Genomic DNA, 24,065 nt, shown 5'->3' with positions numbered 1-24,065 from the left:
GTTTTGCCCAGGTGAATCTTTGTATTCTGTAGAATAGCAAGTACACTCTTATACAAATAATTTTTAAAAATACACATAGTTCTTGTAAAATCTGTACAGTATTATATAGGACGCTTACCATGATTCCTAGACTTACAACATGTACAATGCTACCACACAAGGTTGACTCTTGCAGCAATGCTTTACGATATCAATTCCGCCTTTCCAGCCTCAGAAAAACCTTTTACGTATTTACGGGTGCCTTGTTAATGAATATTAATGAGATTACCTGATTTATCGTGGGCCAATCCGCTACAAAAACACACATTTCTTTTCTATAAATAAGAAAATGACACTACATTAGTCGCATATAATACACACAAAAATTCAAGCACAAAAATAAAACAGGACAGTACAAAAATATATGATGCCTCTGTCACAGCAGTACACATGTAGCTACCAAGAACATAAAACACTTAAAAATTAAAAACTTTGAACGTTATTGAATACTGGCACAATGTCTTCTTCATAACACTTTTAGTTACAAATCTGGTGTAGAATTCTACTCATAAAATTACAGAATACCTGACACTGTACAAAAATATATGATGCCATAGTCAAAGTAGTAGCTTCTAACATTACAGGGTCAAAAACTGAACAATATTTCACACCTGACAATGTGTTCCCACATGTACCAATCTTACCTATACATCGGGGGGAAAATTCTGCTCACAAAATGACAAAATAGTCGTTGTACAGTTTAGTTCCATGAAAGTAAATACTTACTGCATTAAAAAGCAGTTACTCAAGAAACTGGATATGATTTTGAAAATGTTTAAGACACCATGAACTAGATAACTAATCTCTTTTGCATATCAATTCATAGCTAGGATATAAAAAATCTCTTGAACAAGACTTCTCCAGTGTCACTGATGAAAGACTGGTTGTCTAAAGCATCTGACCGTTTCCAAAATCATATCCAGTTGCTTGAGTAACTGCTTTTTGGCATATCTTTGACCTGTATGTCTAAACTTCATTGACGTGAATACGTGATGGATAGAATAATTTTGATCTGAGTCTAAGACTTTGTATTTATACAACAGTGTATTACCACAATACTTGTATAATATTATGTATTATTTTACAACGTTACCCAGTATTCATCAGCTGGTTTATAGATATCAATTTATATACCTTTTGATATAAATCTATACCTGTTATTATCCACAGGGTGGCTAAGTATTCACAAATTATACGAAAAGCATAGTGAAAAACACCTGAATCACATAAAACATACAAATCTTGATAAAAATGCACAAAGCCCTATGCAAGACATGTACACCTTATGAAAAATGTAGTCTTATATGCAAAGTGGCAAACACCTGCATTGGGAGAGGGTTTGGTGCCTGTTTCTACCCACAATATTTTGACTTAAAAACATAGAGCAGGCATATACTGTGACAAAAATTTGATAGCCTTGAATAAAAGATTGCAATTTTCCGAAGATTCCCACGTCTTTGAAAAGTGCTTCAAACGCTTTTTGTAAATTGTGTACTACAAGTATTATTTGAATGTGCAAATGCTTAGGCGCCTGGCCTTGGTACCACTTTATACAGTTTTCTGTATCTATATCATTCTGTATCTATATACCCGGTATAACCACCATTCGGCGTAACACACCAGCTTCACAGGCACTTGGCATGGTAGTAGCTGGTTATATTACACTGAACGACCTATTAGACCTAGCTTTTACACTATCAGTAAATGCTCTTTAAAACTATCAAACGAAGATGCCTCTCCTGTGCTTAGTGATAACGAATTCCACTCTATCATAGTCCTGCTGGGAAAATACAAATTTTTGAGCATCAATCCTAGGTTTGAACATCAATCCTGTACATCAATCCTGGTTTTAACTCTGGTACTTTAAGGCATGTTTTTGTTTCACTGGACAATAAAAGATCACTTGGCCAGGTCGTTCATCTCCCTGGTCAGCACCTGCGTGATGTGGACGGCTTGGTTGGCCTCTTCTCCACCAATCACACGCAGGGCTGCCTGCGCCGCTTCTCGGACATGGGAGATGGGGTCATTCCTCCTATGGAGTAAAAAGGTCAAGGTCACCTAAAGTATGTACAATATGGTCAAACCTGTAAAATTGCCCACCCTATATAAGGGCCACCTGGCCAATGATGCAACTTTAGTTCACCTTTATCCTTAGGGTAACCTTTATTCGTTCTATTTAAGAACAACGTATTTAGGGGTATCAAGTCGACAGATGATAGTTTCAAGCTGCAATATTTTGAAAATAGTACGATTTGAAACTACCGTCCATCGACTTGATATCCCTGGATACCCTGTTTAACAACACAACGGACATAGGTTACCCCGCGGATAAAGGTGAACTAGAGTTACAGTCAAACCGTTCCTGGTGACCACATCTACATAAGGACCACCTGGCCATTGATATACTGTCAAACCTGCACTAGTGACCACCTCTACATAAGGGCCACCTGGCCATAGATATACAGTCAAACCTGTACTATTGACCACCTCATCATAAGGGCCACCTGGCCTTTGAAATACCACCTGGCCTTTGAAATACAGTCAAATATGTTCATGTGATGACTTCTACATAATTTTATGGACTGCCTGAATCAACGACTTTTAAAGTCAATGACTATGACAGCCCTCGTCAGTATACGTACATGCAAGTACATTCTGTGACCATTATGATGATAAGAAGAAATCCTGCTATGTTTATCAACTGCAAGGCTAGTGCTTTAGATCCTAACCTAGCTGTCAGATATGTTCAGTTGAGATTCAAAGTACATTACTCACCAAGCGTTAATGACGTGGGGTACAGCATCCTGGGCCTGTAGGTAACCCAGCGACACACACGTGCTCTCACGTACCAATCTGTCTTCATCCTTCAGAAGGTTGACCAGTGCTTCCACTATGTCCGGTGTACACGTGCCTGCAGAGACATTTGGTGGTCAAACTTGTATCTAGCAAAATGCTTGACTGAGAATCATACATGTAGACGACACAAACTTCAACTTCCTGGTTCTCAATCTACAAAGAAACCCCAAAGGAAGACAAAAAGATTTCAGTTTTTTGTTAGCTATCAGGGCTCAAAATACCACATGCATAGTATATAAATTATGCAAGTTTGTGCATGTAAAATTGGTGTGGTGCAAGTAACATGCATTGGCATAATACCGGTAGTAAGACTTATACCGGTAGATTAAAAATACTGGAACTTAAAGAGATCTACACATGCAACAATAGTTATTTCTGAGCTGTGCACACTTCAGACATCTAGGTGTCCAATACATCATTTACAAAGCATCGATAACAATGCATTCGAAGACAACAAGGCCAAAAGTTTTCAGTATCTTTTTCGGGGTAGGCAGCTCGTCGTGGGACGAACACACTGTCACATTCATTGCCAAATTTATAGATCATAATTACACATGCTCACGGCACAAGACGAACATGATTCAACAACAATCTTGAATTTCTGTTGGTGACCTACAACTCATGTAAAAGTGTGAAGAACCGTTGCATAATACGCCGAATCTACGACTGAATGGGCAAAATTGAACGTACGCAGCCATTTTCCCGCCATTTTTATATCTACGCTAGCAGTGAAGTGTTACGTCATAGCGGTTGTGACGGACAGAAGTTAAATGAAAATTCTTGACAGTATACGTCCGTTTTCTCATGACATTTTGTATGCTCATGCAGGTTTATGTTTTATGCATTTACTGACAGAAAAAGGAGGAACATCAGAGGATGTATAAATGTACATAGCGGCAGTTAATTGTGCCGTGTTTCTTCCTACCGGTATTTTTTACCCCCTCCCAACCACGCGCCCGTTCGCCGTGTAATTCCGCGGCGTGTTACAATTACAATATTACGCTTTTAGCAGGACAAGAGTGGCAGAAAATTTACACAGACGAAGTGGCAAGGGTAACCTATAACAGCAACATGTAACTGGAGAAAATGATGCGTTGACAATTTGTCAAATCAGTATGGCTAGAGAAATCGTCGTAAACGTACCGGTATTATGATAATAGATGTTACTCTCAAACCAAACTTGCACCAGTGCAAGTCACTTTTATCCACTGTTACATCACATTAGAATAAGCTTATACACATCAAGAATATCACATTGTATATGTCCTTGACAGGTAAAAGAAAATAACCCTGAATAAAAAGGTAAGCCTAAATTTGTTAATGGAGGTTAGAAATCCTGGACAATTCCATCTCAACAGTTCCTAAGGTGTTGTCTAACCAAGGATACTGTTACAATGTACCTGTCTTGCCCAGTGCAATGGATGCAACAGCCCGGATGTTCGGATCTTCATCTACAAGGAGCTTCTTGAGAGAAGACACCACACCAGGTGTCTTAAATTTGCCTGGGGTAAGCAGAAAAACATTAGATACTGCACAGACAAATAATTGATTACCTGAGGACACTTAGGAAAATGGTAAGAAATGTTACAGTTAAGCAATTGACTCTAGAAAGTATATCAGCACTGCATGGTATGTAGTATATCAACACTGCATGGTATGTAAGGTTAATGTTTTGCCAGAGAATATACTGAATATAAAAGCTTCGCAGCAATATGAAAATCACATAGGAAATGGCGTAGGAAATTGTAAATAAAATACAACTACACTCTCAAAAATGCTTTAAAAAGCAAAATCATTTTATGATGACTAGAGTATGCATAGTTTCATCAAATTGGTAAATCCCTGGTTAACAAAGTTTTTGTACATCAGAAAATCTACTGCAGTAATGTTTGGGACTACAGTCTTCACAATGCAGCAGCGACACCTAGCTGCAGTGCAAAGTAGTACATGTACCAGTCAGTATTGAGGAAGTTGACAGACAGTCATCAAAATGCCTGCAGGTTTACTATATACTAATTGTATACAAAGAACTTTATGACTCAATAAGAATAGACGTTACCCAGATTCTGTATTGCCGACAACCGGACCGTGGAGTCCATACTAAAGACCTCCCTCATGGCGTGCTTACTGCCGCAATACTCCTTCAGTCTGCTATAAAACCCATGGGGTTTGTTGACCTGCGTCCCGCAGAAATTATCGTACGCCTCCCGATGAAACCGCGGACTCCCATCAAGCAAGTCCTTATTGATGAGTCTCATCAAAAACTCTTGTTGTTTTCCGGGAAAATGTTTATCAAGCTTGTGCTGGTATTCCTCCTGGAATGCCTTCTTGAATTCCACCCAAGGAATGTTTGTCCTCACGTTTCCGAACTTTCGCTCCCAGAATCCGGGCGTGGCCTCCTGCGTCTTCTCCTTGTCGTTGACGTACAGCTGACTGACTTGGTATGTGGACACGACTCCGTCTGTTTGTGAGAGGATGTTGAGGGAGGATCTGATGGTGGTGACCAGAGTGGGCAAGCTCTTCTGACACTCCTCGTCATTGGTGAAAAACATCCAGTTCAGCTTGGCAAGTGTCAACTTCCTGTTGAAGAAACGGCAAATCTTTTCAGCTTACAGGTAATGTTGGCATGCCCGAAGTTAAGTTTTACATCAAATGTGTTTACAGCAACTAGGCTAAATCTCACAACGACAAATGTGGGACGTATTATGGTCTAAACTTGGACTGAGAGTAATATTACGGCTAGCTTTTATTGTATAGGAGAAACGTAAACCAATAAAATATCAGTGTCTATTTGGTCATGGTAGCAAATAAATGGTGCCAGTATCATTAGTAATTGATGACCATGACTGTCAATTGCATTATGTACAATTCAATTATTCAACCCTGCTTGGAAACTGCTGAAGAGTATCAGACAATATATTAGTAAGTAATTCCAAAATGTAAAAGACCCTTGCAGTACTGAAACAGTAGTATCTATTTCCTGAGTCCTTGACACAGTTTACTGATAATGCTACCTACATGCCAAAATCCAGATCCCGGTAGATCTTATCAAAGGACTCCATAGCCACAGGGAACATGGCCTTGTTGGAGATGTAGGCCAGTGATACCTCGTCAGTGCAGTGTTGAGACCGAACCGCGTTGCTGCTCAACACTATGACGAAGGCCTGAAGAAGAAAAAAATCGCAAAGAAGTAAGGAAAATACTTTTGAAAGCTTGTAAGGAAAAACATTCACATCATGCAAAGAAGCTGTTAAGACATCACTACTGCAGTGTTCTGGCCAGCCTGAAATTTTTTTCAGTCCCCTGGATTTTGAATGGAAATTTTTGTCAAAGGTGTGACGATTCCTAGGGGGTGTCAAGGGGGCATGCTCCCAAGGATAATTTTGAAATCTAGACCCACTGAAATGCTATCTCCTTTATTTTGAGGGGCAAACTTTGCTGATAGACTCACCTTGGTTTAATTAGTATCTTAACATACCAATTTATGTCCGTCACAGAGGGTGGAATGGGCAAAGTTTTGTTTGCCCATTCGCTGGCTAGAACCCTGCACAACTGTTCTCTAACTTGCCACATTGACCTTGATTTTTATGATTCTGATTTGATGTACTCTTATTATTTTATATACTGTTATTTTGTTTTTTTTATTGTTAAGTTTCTCTTGTTTCTTTGTTTATGATATTCTGTGTATGTTATTCTGTACAGGGCACGCCTGGAGAGCATTGTGCTAAGCACTGTGTTTGTTGGACACGGTATAGATAAACAAATAAATAAATAGATGATACAGTCAGGAAATGACATTATGGTGCTTTCTAGTAGAGTTTTAGTTTAGCTGGGAGAAGTCAAAGCACAAAATGAAGAATCCAAATAGTGAGCAAAACAGTACATGGAAGGCATCTGTAATAACAGCACAATATTCAGCACCAAGTCCAGGGTTCTAGGAAAGGACTCTAGTAGAAGAAGCTGCACTACATGTACATGTAGCTGGTCTATGTGCAGCAAGACACTGCTGTGAACCTCTTGAGTAACATATGCCCATCTACATTCACTTAGCTTACTAATAGGCAAAATTGATTTGATTAATGAATGACATCTTCTGGGCACCCCAAAATTGATGCGAGTAGGCAAAAAATATGCTCACATCATGAAATCTAAGTGGTCGGGAAATTGAATTGTTGTTGTTTGAAATCTAATAAATGACTGAACACACAGCAAACAATGAATTCTATGTTTTTGTCCTTTCATACACAATGTCCTTTTTGACTTTGCTTAGGGCTTGAAGTATATTTTTCAGCTTTAGTTGTAACATCCATTGGCATAATACCGGTCGGTTTACTGCAATTTCTCAAGCAATGCTAATTTGGCAAATGATCAACGCATCATTTTCTCCAGTTACATGTTGCTGTTACAGCTTACCTTTGCCACTTCTTCTGTGTAAATTATTTTGTCTCTCTGGTCCTGCTAAAAACATGATATCGTAATTGGAACACACCGCGGAATTGCACGGAGAACGGGCGCGTGGCTGGAAGGGGGTGCACTATACCGGCCGAACGAAACACGGCACAATTAACTGCCGCTATGTACCTTTATACATCCTCTGTTGTTCCTTTCTTTCCTGTTAGTAGTTGCACAAAACAAAAATCTGCATGAGCATACAAAAAGTCATGAGAAAATGGGCGTATACTGACAAGAATTTTCATTTAATTTTGGTCCGTCACAACCGCTATGACGTAAAACTTTACTGCGGGCCGTAGCATTAAAAATGGCGGGAAATGGCGGCGTACGTTCAATTTGACCCATTCAGCCGTAGATCCGGGCGATAATGCAACGGTTCCTCACACTTTTACACGAGTTGTAGGTCACCAAAAGAAATTCAAGATTGCTGTTGAATCATGTTCGTCTTGTGCCGTGAGCACATGTGCTTATTATCTACAAATCTGGCGATGAACGTGACAGTGTGTTTGTCCCACGACGAGCTCGCCTGCCCCAAAAATGACCCTAAAACTTTTGGCCTTGTTGTCTTTGAATGCATTGTTATCGATGCTTTGTAAATTATGTATTGGACACCTAGATGTCTGAAGTGTGCATACCTCAGAAATAACTATTGTTGCATGTGTAGATCTCATTAAGTTCCACTATTTTTAACCGACTGGTATAAGGCTTATGACCGGTATTATGCCAATGCATGTTAGTGGTATACTATCGGTCGGCCGCAAGGCGGGCGACTGCAAGTCTCCAATGTTTCTTGTCGGCAGCCAGGGTTTTGATCTGCCCCGGTGTAAGTAGGCCGCTTTCGTCCCCCAGCAGCTGCTGTATGTACTGCAGGTAGGACATGGGTTGGCGACCTCGCCTGCGTTTGCCATGTGATGGTAAGTACAGCGAATAGAGACAGGCGGGCTCGTCCTCAGGCATTCGCAGTAAGTGACCCAGGTAGTCCAACTGTCTTGACCTTACATGCTCAATCAAGGGTTTTGTGTTGGTCAGTTTGTAGATTACAGAATTAGGCACCCGGTCAAGCCTCTTGATGTTTAACATGACACGGTAACAAGATGTTGCAAACGAGTTAATTCTGCACTCCATCACCTTAGTAATAACCCAGGATTCACATCCATAAGTAAGTACTGAAACACACGAGGCCTTAAACAGTCTTACTTTAACAGCAATAGGGATACTATTACTTCTCCATAGATGTTCTAAGTCCCAGAAAGCTACCCATGCTAAAGCTCTACGCTTCTTAAGGTCACTACTTGTTGAGGCCATCATAGAGCCAAGGTATTTAAAATCCTGTACATGCTTAATCGGTTTGTCATACACAAGAAGTGGGGGAATTGGATTGTCATTATAACACATGTATTCCGTCTTAAGGACACTAACAACAAGACCTAAGTCGGATGCTGCAGTAGCAGTTTTAGTGAGTTGTTCTTGTGCTCTTGGACCCGATGACTCTAATAGAGCAATATCATCGGCAAAATCCAAATCATTTATCCGCTTAGCCGGGTATCGACTGGACGCTCTGGGGTGAGTCACAATACCTGAGTCGGGTTCTACTGTGGCCCTCCTCATAAGATAATCAATGAGAATGATAAAGAGAAAAGGTGCCAAGACATCACCCTGTAGGACTCCAGAAGACACCTGGAAGCACTGTGACACATGCCCATCAACCATGACAACACTCTTAGAGCTACTGTACAAAACACTTATGGCCTTTACCACTGGTTCAGGGATGCCATAGTGGCGTAATACGGCGAACATAACTTCCCTGTCTATACAGTCAAACGCTTTCTTAAAGTCAATAAAAGTTACCCATAATGGCAGTTGTTGGTTTTTAAAACCTTCCATGATTCTTCTGAGGATGTGTATTTGCTGCGCACAACTACGTCCTTCCCTGAATCCTGCCTGGTTTTTCCTTAAAATGGGATCGACTTGTCTGCGGATTCGGTTGAGAAGAATCTTGTTATAGACTTTAGCAGCGATAGACATGAGTGAAATTCCCCTGTAGTTTGTCATCTGTGTTAGGTCACCTTTCTTGGGTAGTGGGATGATGATATTTGTAGTCCACTGGTCAGGCGGAACATGAGAGGTGTATACTTCAACGCAAAAGGAGTGGAGGGCTTTGACTATTGTAGTACCACCACCTTGAAGGGCTTCCGCTGTGACTCCATCATCCAGGCCAGGAGCTTTCCTGCGCTTGAGTTGCTTCACAGCTAACTCTGTTTCCTCCAGGGATGGTGGGTGGTCAGGTATAGGGAGGTCATGTTCTGCTGGTAGTGGAAGTTCTTTTGTGGAGTTACTGGTGTTGTTTAGCAAGGAACTGAAGTATTCCCGCCATTCCGAGAGAAGCTCAGAGTCGCTGACAGGGGGCGTACCATCCCTCTTCTTAACCTTGGCTCTCACCTTCTGGTTAGTGGTAAATAATCCTGATAGGAGAAGAGGCATTCTATGAAAGTAGTACAATGTCATTACCTATTTCCAATGTATGTTATGTATGTTTGCTCATTTTCCAGCTTTATTGAACGATTTACAGCATGGTCGTACCATTTTTGGTTGGTCCCCATCCAAGGACTGACCGGACTGTGCATTGTTAAACTTCTAAGATCAAGGGATCGGGTGTATCCAACGCACCACACAGCTGTAGCTTTATCCTTACTCACATCACTTTAAAGTGGGATATCATATCAAAGCTTCTCTGTTGAAAGGGCTACCTGAAAAGTATTGCCAACTTCAAACAAGGAGGCCAGCTTTGTGACATTTATATTATCCTTGCTTCTAGCTATTACAATGTCCTTGTTCTTCATGTGATTGTGCTAGATTGAAAGTACAGCTTAAGGTACAGTTTGTACAATTTCAGGAAGTAAACATAACGCTACGGCAAGTAATTTGCATGAATGTCAGTCATTGCCTGATTTTGAGAAAAAAAACATGGCAAAATGGGGAAAATATGTTGTAGCCTTGAATGTCCTTTATAGGAACATGTACATGCAGCCATGACCGTTGTTGAAGCTTTGATAGTAAAAGTGGCACCAATGTGGCAGCCATGATTGTAGTTCTCAATTTGTGACCATGATTTATCGCTTCAATTCTTGTTACAACATTTATGGCATCTACTTTGAAAATCTAGATATCTTGTTTTTTCACCCATCTTGTTTTTGTTTCGCCCTCTCTCATTAAATTTGGAGTCTACAAAGGATGTCATCCATATGATTTACTTGCTGTGGCCTAATTCGCCTTAAGATTTCCCCTGAGCCATCTGCTATCTTCTTGTCTTCTTCTTTTTGATCCAAGGAAACACATTGTCGTGGCTCAGATTTCCAAAGGACAAAATATAGCACGCATCTGGACTGGCTCCTAATATGGGTTTTCGGAAAACCCTGTCCAGTCTGAAAAGAGGGTTTGCATGGGGGTTCTTGGCCATGCTTACAGCTTAAGTCAGACACTTGACACTACTGTAAATGCAGAAATGTTCGCGGTGGTTTTCCATGGCTGTAAGAGACTACAGTACATGGTGCTACTGCGAAATTAAAACCACCGCGAAAAGTCCCTTTTCCCGCTACCGCGAAATTAAATCCCCGCGAACTTAAATGCATTTACAGTAAGTTGATACAAATTATCATGAGATACCCAACTATAGACGGTCCATGCACACAGAGTCGGTTCTGTCAAATGTTAAGTAGCCAATTAACACTTATCTGCCAAGAGGGTATTTTTTAAACCAAAGTACAAGTTGTGAGCTATAGAACCACATGTTTTTTATCTCATATGCACAGAAATAACAAGATAATGTTTCATTTTGTTAGGCTTTGTATGCCATAAATTGTGTCACACTAAAAATGCTCTTGTATTGCTTACAACATGCAGACCCTCTTTTTAGACAGGACAGGCTTTTTTTGCTGTCAGGAATAGACAGGGTTTTCCGAAAACCCCTCCTCATTTTCGGCATATGACATTATTTCCATCACGGCTCTGATTTAGATTGAGGCCTCCGGGTTGCCAGATGCGACCACGACTGTAACCTCTGAAACTAATTTGCATCCCTTTGCACGTTCCTGCTCTCAAACAGATTGGAGTACAGCCCCGACAAATTAAATTGTCCCCCTTGATATTTCATCTGTCACTTGATCTTTACTTTCAGAAACGAAGCAATTTGGATATTTATATATAGGCCATGGGTTTATTGCAATACAGTGTCTTTTGACCTGATTCCGTATTTGTTCATGATGGTTACTATTACAGGTAACATGTAACATTATATCTTAAGTGCATGTATACCAAGTCTTCATTACTAATCCAAAAATAAGTGTGAGGGGTTTCTCTTTGCATGCAAGCTGTCAGTATGAATAAAGTTTAAACCAAGAATTGGATCTCGAGCAACACTGTTCAAGTCTACATACAATAGCAATATGATGAACTGACAATATTGTACAAAAATTACATGTTTGATAGTTTTTGTAGTTTTGATCCACTTGACCATTGATTGGTCAAGTGGATGCACTAGCATAAAACGCTAGTTCACCTTTATCCGTAGGGTAACCTATATCTGTAGTTTTTCAAAACAAGGTACTAGTATTTATGTATATCAAATAGATGGACGATGGTTTTAAACTGCAGTTTTTTAAAGATATTGCAATTGATATTCCTGAATACCGTTTTGAAAAAGAAACGGATATAGGATACCCCACCGTTAAAGGTGAACAAGTGTTACAAATTTAAAGATCACTTTCGTTTGATTCCTGACATTCCTTGATAAACGTTGTGTCTTTGGGATAGGTATTTTTTTCCCAGGTGTAAAAATGGGTAACGTTAATTCAGCTTAATCCGTGTAGTAAACTATATCCGTTGTGTCCCTGAACAGGGTATTCAGGGATATCAAGTCGATGGGCGGTAGTTTCAAATTGTATTATTATCAAAATATTGCAGTTTGAAACCACCATCTGTCGACTTGATATCCCTAAATTCATTTCTCTTAAAAAGAACGGATAAAGGTAACACCCTACGGATAAAGGTGAACTAGCGTTACCTGACTTCAGTTGGGTAGGTAAAAGGTGGTGGAAGGAGAGGGATTGCTTCCACCTTCCAATAACATGCCCTAAACCCAGTATATAACAGCCCACTGCCCTGTAACCTAAAAGGCTACGAAACAACCTTCACCTTCATGCGGACTACCTTGACAGTATGCTCCTGCTGGGTACATTTCAAAGAGGAATTTCCCCTCAAATAGAAAACAATTTACAACTGTCTTTCATGTTTGCACATACATTTGTATTTCTGAGCACTGAAGGGGAAGACAAACATCATTATCTGCAAGACGCACAATGTATTTCCATGCATTAATCATTTCGTGACAAATTGAATAGTAACAGTAAATGGTGACATTTTTGCAGTGGTTTAATGTGTGTGGTTTTTCTCATTATTCATTATTTTCTTTTGCAGCATATTTGATATAAGCAGAGGTTAGGCTTTGGCTATTTTTTAATGTGTTTCAGGCGTTTTTGTCAGGGTTTGTCTTTTATACTACTTTCTTGCTGTTAGACAGCTGACATAAAGAAAACAGTTCAAAACAGAAATCCGGACAAAAAGACCTAAAACACAAAAAGCAGCTGGAGCCGAACCTCTCCTTGGAGAGTATACTTGATCTTCAGAGAGACACAGTGACTACAGTCAAACCTGTATTAGCGGCTACCTTTCCATAGTGACCACCTTGCCATTGCGGTCACTTTTTGTCGGTTCCTTGGATATTTCCAATGTACCTACATGTAAGCATTAAGAAATAGTCAATAGCGGCCACCTGTCCAAGGCCGTCACGGCCAGATTAAAATTGTAGTTTGCAAGGGTTTGGAGTTCCTGACAGGGTCCTTTTGGCGGTAGGGGAAGGTATGTGTGCTTTGAACGTTAGAGCGCAAGTCTTTGTTGGCAAATTTACCAACATTTCGCATGTCAATATCAATGATCATAAAATTTATAGATTTGACTTTTGACTTTGAGACAATGTTACTTGGTGAGAAAGATCCGTGGGTACTGAAATCATGTGCAACTCATGGTAAATTGATCAGCATTTTTTCTAAAGTGGCCACCTGTCTATTATGGCCATATTTCTCCAGTCCCTTGATGAGTGGCCGCTACAGAGAAGTTTGACATTTAGGAAAATGAGATGACAGTGCCTAAAGAAGAGTGAAACAGTACGCTTATATATATATATATATTGTCCTGCCTTTGCTTCTACTATGGCCTGTGCTCGCAGAGAGGGGTTGGACCCAGCTGTGGGTTCTTTTCTTCCCTCATTCCACACCATCAGTCCTTCTCTACACAACTCTCCTACACACAGAACACACCACAGTCAATACATGTACACAATACAGACAACAGTAACATGTAGGGGTGGGTACAGTGTACCAGTACAAAATTTTTTTTTTTTTTTCCTTGTTGGACCGGTCCAGTAAAAACGGACCTGAAAAAAAATCAGTGGACCGGGTTTTGGACTGAAAATGAACAGATAATACCAGACAGTTTGGGGGCTTCGTTAGTCCAAGAAAATAACTAGAGCAAAGCTGAAGAGAGTGGACAAGGTCTAAAACAGAGCTCGAGGCAGTTTTTATACATGAAGATAGGATTCTAAAATGCCAGTTGACATTGTATACTCCACCATGTTTTGGTGCTTATAATTATAAGTCCAAGAAAATAACTAGAGTGAAGTAAAGGAGAGTTGATAGTCATTTTTACCAAGTTTTTACAGTCAAATTTAGTCTGAAACAAAGACAGGTAGTGTATTTTACATGAAAATAGGACTTGGAAATGCCAGTGGACATTGCAATTGGATAGTCCACCAAACAGAATCATTTGTAGCAAAATACCTGTACCTGATCCTCTGGACCTGGACCATACTTATACCTGAATTTTCTGTACTGGTACCCACCCCTAGACACAACAGTAACATGTATAGCCCTTTACAGACTTCTAGCTTCTAAAAATTAGATGCGTAGGTCATTTGCTAAATTAGTATATTGAGAAATTGCAGTAAACCTGGTGGTATTTTGGTAATGGATGTTAGCGCTAAGGCCACACCAATTTTATTTGTTGTTTCTCTAATTTTTTTCAGAAAAAAATTGGGTCAGTTGGTAAAAAAAACAACTAAAAAAAAACATTTTTTTCCAAAAGTTGGGGGTAGGAGAAATCAAACAGGAAAACCTAAACTTTCAACATTAAGGGGGTCCCTGGTAGCAAAGTCCAAAGTTTGAAGAAAAATGATTAACGCACTGTCCAAATTGGGCACGTACAGCTACTGGAATTTGAGACCCATAGTTGATTTGAGAAAGGAGAGGCTGTGAAATTTTGTCAAGGTGTGACCATCAATTAAAAGTTCTTTTTTTTTTTTTCAAATCAGAAAAAATTGGGTCGGGAAATCCCAGAAACAACAAATAAAATTGGTGTGGCCTAATTGGGCAGCCTTCAGGCTACATGTCCTTCACACTGCAACAGATGATAGATTAAAAAAAAACATCAGAGGCATCACTAATGGTATCTTCTTGCTTCTGGGTACTTTAAATGTATGTGTTATTGTGCAACATGAGGCTTGCAATCCTCAAGGATTAGCCGTGCAGCTTTGATTTCCAAGTTGACCAAATTTTGCGTTGTTGCCTTCTTTGATTTATTCTAAGCATAACAAAAAGGGGAATCTTAATTCAAAATAGTTCATATTATTTTTTCGTTTTTAATGTATGTATTTTCAATGTAATTAGTTGTATCTGTTGCGTTTGTTAATCGTATTTGTTTAACAATACTGTACAAAAAATGAACATCGGCTGCTTTTAACTTCATATTTGTTTTGAACAATAAACCACTCTACTACTACTAACGCTAGTTCACCTTTATGCTTGGGGTAACCTATATTCACTGTCTTAAAACCAGGGGGTGTTTAGGGATATCAAGTGGATGGACAGTGGTTTGAAAGTGCAATATTTTTAAAATACAGCTTGTTTACCAATTTAAAACCACCGTCCGTCGAATTGAAATCCCTAGATACCTAGTTTTTTTAAACAACGGATAAAGGTTACCCCGCGGATAAAGGTGAACTAGCGTTACATTCTTCTGAATTCAGCATGAAACGTTGTGTGAAAGTTGTTGAAAATAGAATAAGAGATATATATTTTTTCTATGATTTTGCTCATTAAGACTATAAAAAGTTAATTAAATCTCAAAGACTATATCCACAGAGAATATTCATTTATCATTCCCTCATGAAGGAACACAAAAATCTAGCATCATACATGTATAAAAGTTGGGATAGTTACTTACTGGACAAAAAATTAATGAAGTCCCGGTCGTTTCCGTCCCCACTGATCATGATGTCTGCTGCTTGTGATGACGCCATATTTTCTTCCTGGCTGTTTTGTAAGGAAGACGTGGTTGGACTTGACTCCGCTACTCTTTCCTTGGAGAAGTTAGGCGTTGAACTTGAAACTGTTTGTCCCCCTTGATGGTATTTGACGGATAAGGAAAGCTTCCTTTCAAACTGGACTTGGCTTTCACCTTGTGCTGCAGTGTCCACAAATATACTGGTTGGCTCTATGACTGGAAAATTAGACGTAGAAAAATACATTTAAGACATTTGCTCAAGACCTGAAACAGTAAAACACTTTTGTAAACATCTAGTTACAAGAAAATGGGTGGTTCTCATATTTTGCATGTTACAAAAGAGTCATTAGAAATGGAATATTGGTGTACACATATCTGTCACACAATGAATTCCTTATAGTCACAGCATGTTTCTGATTATAGAGGTACTCACGGGCAGATTTAGTGACAGTTTACAGTAACTTGTCATTGTAAGGTGTGCATCACATTGCAAACAGATGCCTAGTGGCTACTGTGACCTAGTATCAATGTTCAATGCAGGGTTGTAGCCAGCCTGAAATCGTTTTCCGTTCCCTCGATTTTGACTGGGAATCGCATCGAGCGCCAAAAGGGGGGTCTGGGGTCCTGGAAAATTTAGGGGTCCTGCATTTTGAGGTGTAGATTTTGCCGGTACCTATGCTGTTCAGCAGTATCTGTTTTGGTGAAAAAATTACACAAGGTTTTCATTTTTTTTATATCTTGACATAAATATATTTTTGTCCATCACAGAGGACGGAATGGGCAAATTTCTTTTCCGTCCCCAACTGCAAAATTCCATCAAAAGACGGAAGAACGAGCACTAGCTACAACCCTGGTTTAATGGGAGAAAAACCCAAGGAACTCAATAGTTCCACAAGGTTCAGTACCAAGGACATGAACACATTTTTCAATTCACAAACAACTTAAGAATACAAAAGAAAACAAAAGAATCTATATCTAGACACATAGCTCCTCACTGAGTCTCCTTTCTATATCGTATAGCATAGAACCTAAGTGCAGTTTGGACAAGATTAATGTATGTTGCAAGTAGTCACACAAGATGTAACACTTCGTCTTTGCAGTTTACATTGTGCATTATGTCTTCTTTCAATAGAGTCCATTCCAAGTCACCATGCGGGTTTTTAGGCGATATTTATAATTAGTCTGAATTATTTTGAATAAAAGAATATCTGAGCCACAATAATTAAATTCTTTTCAAAAAATTGACTTAAGAAAATACTTATCTTTTTGAATTCCTTTGAATATTTTAGAAATATTTTGAAAGTAACTGTACAAAAATATCTTTATTTAGAAGAATTGTGAAACTTCTGCATGAATATTTCACATTTACAAATATTTACAAATATTTGTAAACTTTGCCAAATGGTGAAATTAGTTTATTGCCCCCCTAAAAGTAAGCCCTATTGTTGCATCTGTATATTTTTAGATTTCACTGCTGGGCACTGGTGGATCCTTTGTGGTGGGCCATTGTTGCATGGCACCCAACCATGCTTTGCAAGGATGTGTGAATTGCTATCTTCCCAGCCCACTGAACCATTTACAAAAAATGGTAGAAAATGGTAGAAAATGGTAAATAATGGTAGAATGCTGTTATCATTATTTAGAAACCATTAGAAGTATCCAATTCCACACCATGAATATTTCCAAAGTTTTACAGGACCAGGGAAATATTTATAAAGTTCAAATAGTCTTAAAAATATTTCTGAATTATCAAATGTCCTACACATATAATTACAAAACTTTAAAATCAATTCTAAACAATGGCAACAAACATCCGCACGGTGTCTTGGAATGGACTCTATTGTATAGCTTAAAATCTATGTGCTATTAGTATATTAGTGTTACTATTAAGCCTTATTTAATATAACGCTAGTTCACCTTTATCCACGACGTACATTTTGTAACCTATGTCCGTTGTTATTAAAAACAGGGTATTTGGGGATATAAGTCAACAAACTGTGTTTTAAAATTGCATAGAAATTGCAAATATTTTTAAACTAGTGCCTTTTGAACTCACGGTCCATCTACGTGATATCCCTGAATACCATGCTCAATGTAGAAACAACGGATATATGTTACCCCACGGAAAAAGGTGAACTAGCCTTAGATCCCTTTGCCAAGTACATTGTACCTGTTTCAATTGTTGTAAAGATGACTTTGACTTGACTTGTCTAAATTGTTATAGATTTTTAGTGTTTATTTTTGTTTCAGTATTGTTGTCATAGTTATGGTAAAAATCTTCATATGAAAATCTAGCCTACAATGTAATTATCAGCTTCCATATTTTGAAAAAAATGTCCCTGGAAGTGGAATTATGATGTACACCTGCCGCACAATGAGTTCTTGTAGTCACAGCATGTTTCTGATTATAGAGATACCCACGGACAGATTGAATGACAGCTTGCAGGTAATTGGTTCATTTTATATGCATTTCACATCGCACGTGTCTAGTGCCTACTGCAACCTGGTAAAATGTTCACTGCGAGAGAAAGCCATATAAACTCCGCACAATCCATGAGATTCAGAACCAAGGATATATACTCACGGACAGATTGAGGTCAACAGTTTAGGATTAATTTGGTCATTCTAGATGCATTTCACATCACTAACAGTTGCCCACAATTTTTTCGCAACAAAGGAGCATATTAGTGCAGCAAAATGATCAATGCAAGTGTGAGCATTGTAAAAGGTCTGAGGGGAATCCTCCTCCAGAAAATTTTAAGTCCCTTAAACACTATTTCCTGCATTCTAAGGGTCAAAGATAGTTAAATATAGCCAACTTTTACCTTTGTTACAAAGTACAGAAAACTCCCCGTTGTTGGTTGAAACATAGCAATGGGGCCCAAATCCCAGCATAGGTGCCCAAATCACAGCATATGGGATCTAAATCACAGCATACGGGAATATGCTGAAACGGCCTGAAGAGAACACTGGCCTGGTGCCACTGCAAGAGAAAACTCGATTCAGCACCAAGGACAGCATCCACACATTTCTCAATTTTGTTACAAATTTGAAATGTCTTCTTTTCCTTTCTTTTCGTTTCTGTTCTGATGCTAAGATATTTAGGAGAAAATCAATTCTTCATCTGCTTGCATATTAACTTAAAAAAATAGAACTCAGGTCCTGTCATCCCATCCTCGGACGGAAAGTTACAAAATGTTAAGACAAGATACTGAAAGTTAAGACAAAAAATCTCATCCTGTCCATTTGAAAAATCTAAACTTCGTGACATGACATTGATGAAAATGCACTATTGTGAGCTTAGGATGACTGAATCATTCACAGCACGAAAACTAACAACAAGGGCTTCCAAGCAATGAATGGAATGAAAAAAAAAATTACAGCTGGAGCTGAGCCTTGCTGGTAATGGAATATTAATAATAATACACTTGGCGCTCAATGAAGCCTTTGTAGTCACAGCATGTTTCTGATGCTTGGGGTGGATTGAGTGACATTTGCAGTAATTGGATGAGTTATTTTAAGATGCGATCCACCTCTAACAAAGGCCGGTTGTCACCTCCACGCGTGGATCCCTGAATAATGCTATCAACATCCGGAATCTGGCTTTTAGCTACGATTTTATTAAAGGGAGTTCAAATTTCTTTGTGAGTCGTGGTAAGTGATATAGGCGCGACTACTATAGGGGTCGTACGTATGGAGGCAGCGTTGTTTACGTGAAGATGGGGTTTTAAAACGTCAGTACTGATGGGATTCGGAAACTTCACCAAATAGATTGCCTTGAAATGGACCATTGTTTTGAGTATTGCCAATTCAAAAGTTTTCACAGACAATCCTGATGGTCCTCTAGACCTGTACCTGAAATTTCTGTAATGGTAACCCACCCCCAACACACACAGTCAAAGGAAGGAGATTGAGACAGAGACTTAAGATGGTATCTCACTGCACTTGGGGCACCAGTGCGGCACTGCAGGGTTCGTAGATGACTCAATAAATGTCAGAGATAAAGAAAGAATTTTCTTACGTTTTCTGTATTTTGTTGTCTTCTAAGTCATACTTTTGCGTATTACACAATAACTAAAGACTTCTAACGTAGCGGAGCAAGGGGCCAGTCCCTGGCCTAGGCACTTAGGCAGGCAATAACTAAATAATAAAAAATCGGTGACAATAGTGCCGCAGTGAACGAACTCCGCAGTGCCGCACAGGTGTCCCAAGTCCAGTGAGATACCACCTTAAGGGAGACCTGGTGACTCAGAATGGAGTAGGAAGTAAAGAATTAGAGTTTATCCAACGAGAACCCTAGAATAGCGCCAGACAGGCTAATAAGATGGAGGGATTTCTTACAGCTTAACGGTGCACAACCCAGTTTATCGGGGGTCTCAATTCGAGGCTGCGCACCCTCGAGTTGAGAGGCCGTCTCTTCCAGGAAATACATCTGAAGCAGGAAGGGTATCCCTCTAGCTTTTTGAAACTTTTAAGAACAACCTGGTGTCAGTTTCTTCACCCTCTCTACTTTTTTGAATTTTTGGAAGAGTATTAAAATATGCACAAAAAAGTGGAATTAAACCCATCACCTCTAGTTTAGTCATAAAAATTACTGATATTGTCGGAAAGAGAATATCCCTGGGTATAATCAAGCAACAACAAAAAAATCGTAACACTGAGATTTTCACAATAACCTGACATGCGAGGCATAGCAACACGGCTCAAAGAACGCAGGTACGGTGAATCTGGGTCAACGGGGCGAATCACTGTCTTTCTACACGTAGGCATACAAGGAAATGAGGCGATGGCGTGAAACCAATATTAACCAAAAACACATCACTTCTTACAGCCTTGCCAGTGTTAAATGTCATTTCACAACAGATTATGAGAAATCTGAACTCAAACCCAGACCCTTTCGTCACTTTTTTGCCGCGCACTTCTAAGGACCCGTCAAAGAAGAATTGGTGTGTGTACCGTTAATGCGACAGCTGGCACCGAAGAGGATTGACTGAGTTCACCTGATCCACAAACTCTCAGGGCAGTGCTTGGTCGTAATACAAAGCAACTGTCAAACGCAGGCACTGGCAAGTAAGGTTAAAAACTGAAATACCAAACGATTTCAAAACCAATTTTTTCATGATATGGCACAAAAAAAGTCCTCTTAAAATTTTGTAGATTTTTGTTTCCATTTGCTATTGGATGTAAGGGTGGGTACTGGTATAGAAAATTCAGGTACAGGTCTAATTCAGGACCAGAGGATCAGGTACAGGTCTGAACCTGAACCTGGACCTGAATGTAAATAACTTGCGTCCTCAACTGTGGGTGATAGCGGCCTCGATAGACACAACATCGCCTTTGACATGTGTCTATGGGGACTGAAAATTTCGGGGTTAACTGAAAGTGGTTGTAGTTTGACTGGAAATTTGATAGAAATTAATACGGTCAAACCTGTCTATAGTGGCCACTCAAGGGACTGGAGAAATGTGGCTAGTAAAGACAGGCAGCTATAGAGAAAATGCTGATTGATTGACCTTGTGCAATAAGTTACATCAAAGTCAAATCTACCAAAAATGATTGATTACCTTGCGCAATGTTGGTAAAATCGCTGACAAAGACTTGCGCTCTAACGTTCAAGGCATGCATACCTGCCACTACTGCCAAAATGACCCTGTCAGGAACTCCAAATCCTCGTAAACTACGATCATAAACCTGGCACAGGGTGACATATGGTGGAACGCTGTATGGTCGCAATAGACAGTGTTTCTGTATCTACGGACCGGAAATAATATGGCCGCGTTTGACAGGTGGCCGATATAGACTGTTTCTTAATGCTTAGGTCAATGGGAAAAATCCAAGGGACCGACAAAAAGTGAACGCAATGGCCAGGTGGTGGCTATGCAAATGTGGCCGCTAATAAAGGCTTGACTCAGTTGACCGTATAAACTACTAGATACTTTGCTCTTGCTATTTCATTTCATCATCAAGCCCCCAAAGGTGTGAATATGACTGCCGATATACATGTAATCTGTTCATTTTCTAATCGGTCCATTATCTGGTTCACTATTTTTCTTGGTGACGGCGCCCACCCCTACGTAGTAGGATGTGACTTGCACTTTCTACAGTAAACCTCAGCCTGTTATGACATAACGTTACAGAAATCTCATGATCATGTTATGTAAAAAAAGGTCTTTAAGTTACTTGTAATTTGACCTTTATGACTCCTAATGCCTAAAGGTGTGTGATTTATGTTAAAATGTGGACTTGTCGCACTTATGTGTCAGTTTGATATATGACAATGGCTTTATGATCCGTTTATAAATGTTATTCACATATTTAGTTTCAGTCATGTTTAAACAGGTTATTAGGGTTGACTGTTTAAGTCAAGGGTTAACAGACATATTTCTTCACAATACGGTACACACATTGTAACCCAAAATGTTTGAGTGGCTCCACGAACCTTGTTTTGCGGTGAACCCTAAGTAAATAAAAAAAATAAAAACTTCATATTATATTGTATTCATACTTATAATATGTATACTTATTACATAAGGCATACTTATTAACATCCATTGGCATAATACCGGTCGGTTTACTGCAATTTCTCAAGCAATGCTAATTTGGCAAATGATCAACGCATCATTTTCTCCAGTTACATGTTGCTGTTACAGCTTACCTTTGTCACTTCTTCTGTGTAAATTATTTTGTCTCTCTGGTCCTGCTAAAAACATAATATCGTAATTGGAACACACCGCGGAATTGCACGGAGAACGGGCGCGTGGTTGGAAGGGGGTGCACTATACCGGTCGAACGAAACACGGCACAATCAACTGCCGCTATGTACCTTTATACATCCTCTGTTGTTCCTTTCTTTCCTGTAAGTAGTTGCACAAAACAAAAATCTGCATGAGCATACAAAAAGTCATGAGAAAATGGGCGTATACTGACAAGAATTTTCATTCAATTTTGATCCGTCACAACCGCTATGACGTAAAACTTTACTGCTGGCCGTAGCATTAAAAATGGCGGGAAAATGGCGGCGTACGTTCAATTTGACCCATTCAGCCGTAGATCCGGGCGATAATGCAACGGTTCCTCACACTTTTACGCGAGTTGTAGGTCACCAAAAGAAATTCAAGATTGCTGTTGAATCATGCTCGTCTTGTGCCGTGAGCACATGTGATTATTATCTACAAATCTGGCGATGAACGTGACAGTGTGTTTGTCCCACGACGAGCTCGCCTGCCCCGAAAATGACCTGAAAACTTTTGGCCTTGTTGTCTTCGAATGCATTGTTATCGATGCTTTGTAAATGATGTATTGGACACCTAGATGTCTGAAGTGTGCATACCTCAGAAATAACTATTGTTGCATGTGTAGATCTCTTTAAGTTCCACTATTTTTAATCGACCGGTATAAGGCTTATGACCGGTATTATGCCAATGCATGTTACATACGGCATACTTATTACATGTACATCAGGCATAGTTGGATGAAGCACCTAATAAACCACCTCCTTTGCTTCACTCAGTGGTTTATTCGGTGCTTATAGAAACCGTTTGTTTGAACCTTTGGACACTTCAGGGCAAGTTATTAACTCCATCTTATAAAGCACTTAATCACGGGCAATGACATGTTTTTATGATTATGGATAAAAATGTATTGGCTTCAGGCCCAAAACACAACAGCAATAAATTGTAAGCAGATTGGATATGGAATATCGTATCTAGCTATTAGGTTACAGAAGTACCTGTAAAAATGACTAACCTTAAAATTAAGGCTTTCCTTTGCTTTGGGCATCATTTTCCTGTTGGTATCAATCTTGTTTTATTACTCCTCCTACGCTCCGTAAAAATCTTGATACCTTAATTTATGACTAATTTTGTGCTAATATTTTTAGTAAACAATGGTCCACTCAGTAGTCTTTACGGTACTGTAGTAAACAAATACGGGCTACACTAAAGGAAAACAAAAGCTGCCATAGATATGCTGCTTATACGTATTGATATTGCCCATCCAACAAGTATTAACAGGTGGTTAAACGTACCGTTGATTTGCACAGGTTTAGGCGGTGACACAGCGAAGGAGCTCCCGCAGCCCATGCCTGGCGCCTCCCCTGCCGGATCGGGCACGACTAGCGCCCTGGGCAGCCCGCGGCACGAGTGAAAGCATATCTAGAGTGATCTACGTGACTCTAGGAACCCCGGAAATATAATATTTTTCAAGATTACTTATTCAAATATGCTCCGACCGCGCCTACGTGGGGTAACCTATCAACCAAGTGTTCTATGACGGGCAGAACTAATTAGACTCTCCCACTATCACTCTAGGGATGATGTACTTTATAC

The 24,065-nt window shown here is 39.5% G+C and overlaps 1 protein-coding gene across 1 annotated transcript; it reads right to left on the bottom strand.

Moving 5' to 3' along the window:
• Position 1: 1 nt before the first annotated feature.
• Positions 2-24,015, bottom strand: LOC118425522. The gene is made up of 8 exons (XM_035834415.1): positions 23,765-24,015; positions 15,679-15,954; positions 13,598-13,701; positions 5,914-6,059; positions 4,955-5,475; positions 4,296-4,397; positions 2,815-2,950; positions 2-2,071 (listed from the first exon to the last, which is right to left on the bottom strand). The coding sequence occupies exons 1-8, from the start codon at positions 23,817-23,819 to the stop codon at positions 1,939-1,941; spliced, it is 1,473 nt and encodes a 490-aa protein (XP_035690308.1). The 5' UTR covers positions 23,820-24,015; the 3' UTR covers positions 2-1,938.
• Positions 24,016-24,065: the final 50 nt, after the last annotated feature.

Source organism: Branchiostoma floridae, chromosome 11, assembly GCF_000003815.2.
Source record: "Branchiostoma floridae strain S238N-H82 chromosome 11, Bfl_VNyyK, whole genome shotgun sequence".
Classification (NCBI taxonomy): Eukaryota; Metazoa; Chordata; class Leptocardii; order Amphioxiformes; family Branchiostomatidae; genus Branchiostoma; species Branchiostoma floridae.
Note: the sequence above shows the minus strand (reverse complement) of the source record. Positions and strands in the feature narration are given on the sequence as shown.

Coding starts and splice junctions, on each gene's coding strand:
- LOC118425522 (XM_035834415.1), bottom strand. CDS start 23,819: ATGGGCTGCGGGAGCTCCTTCGCTGTGTCACCGCCTAAACCTGTGCAA. Junction 13,702..15,678: donor CTTCATTAATTTTTTGTCCA/GTAAGTAACTAT, acceptor TTCTGTGTGTAG/GAGAGTTGTGTAGAGAAGGA. Junction 4,398..4,954: donor GTCGGCAATACAGAATCTGG/GTAACGTCTATT, acceptor TGCTTACCCCAG/GCAAATTTAAGACACCTGGT.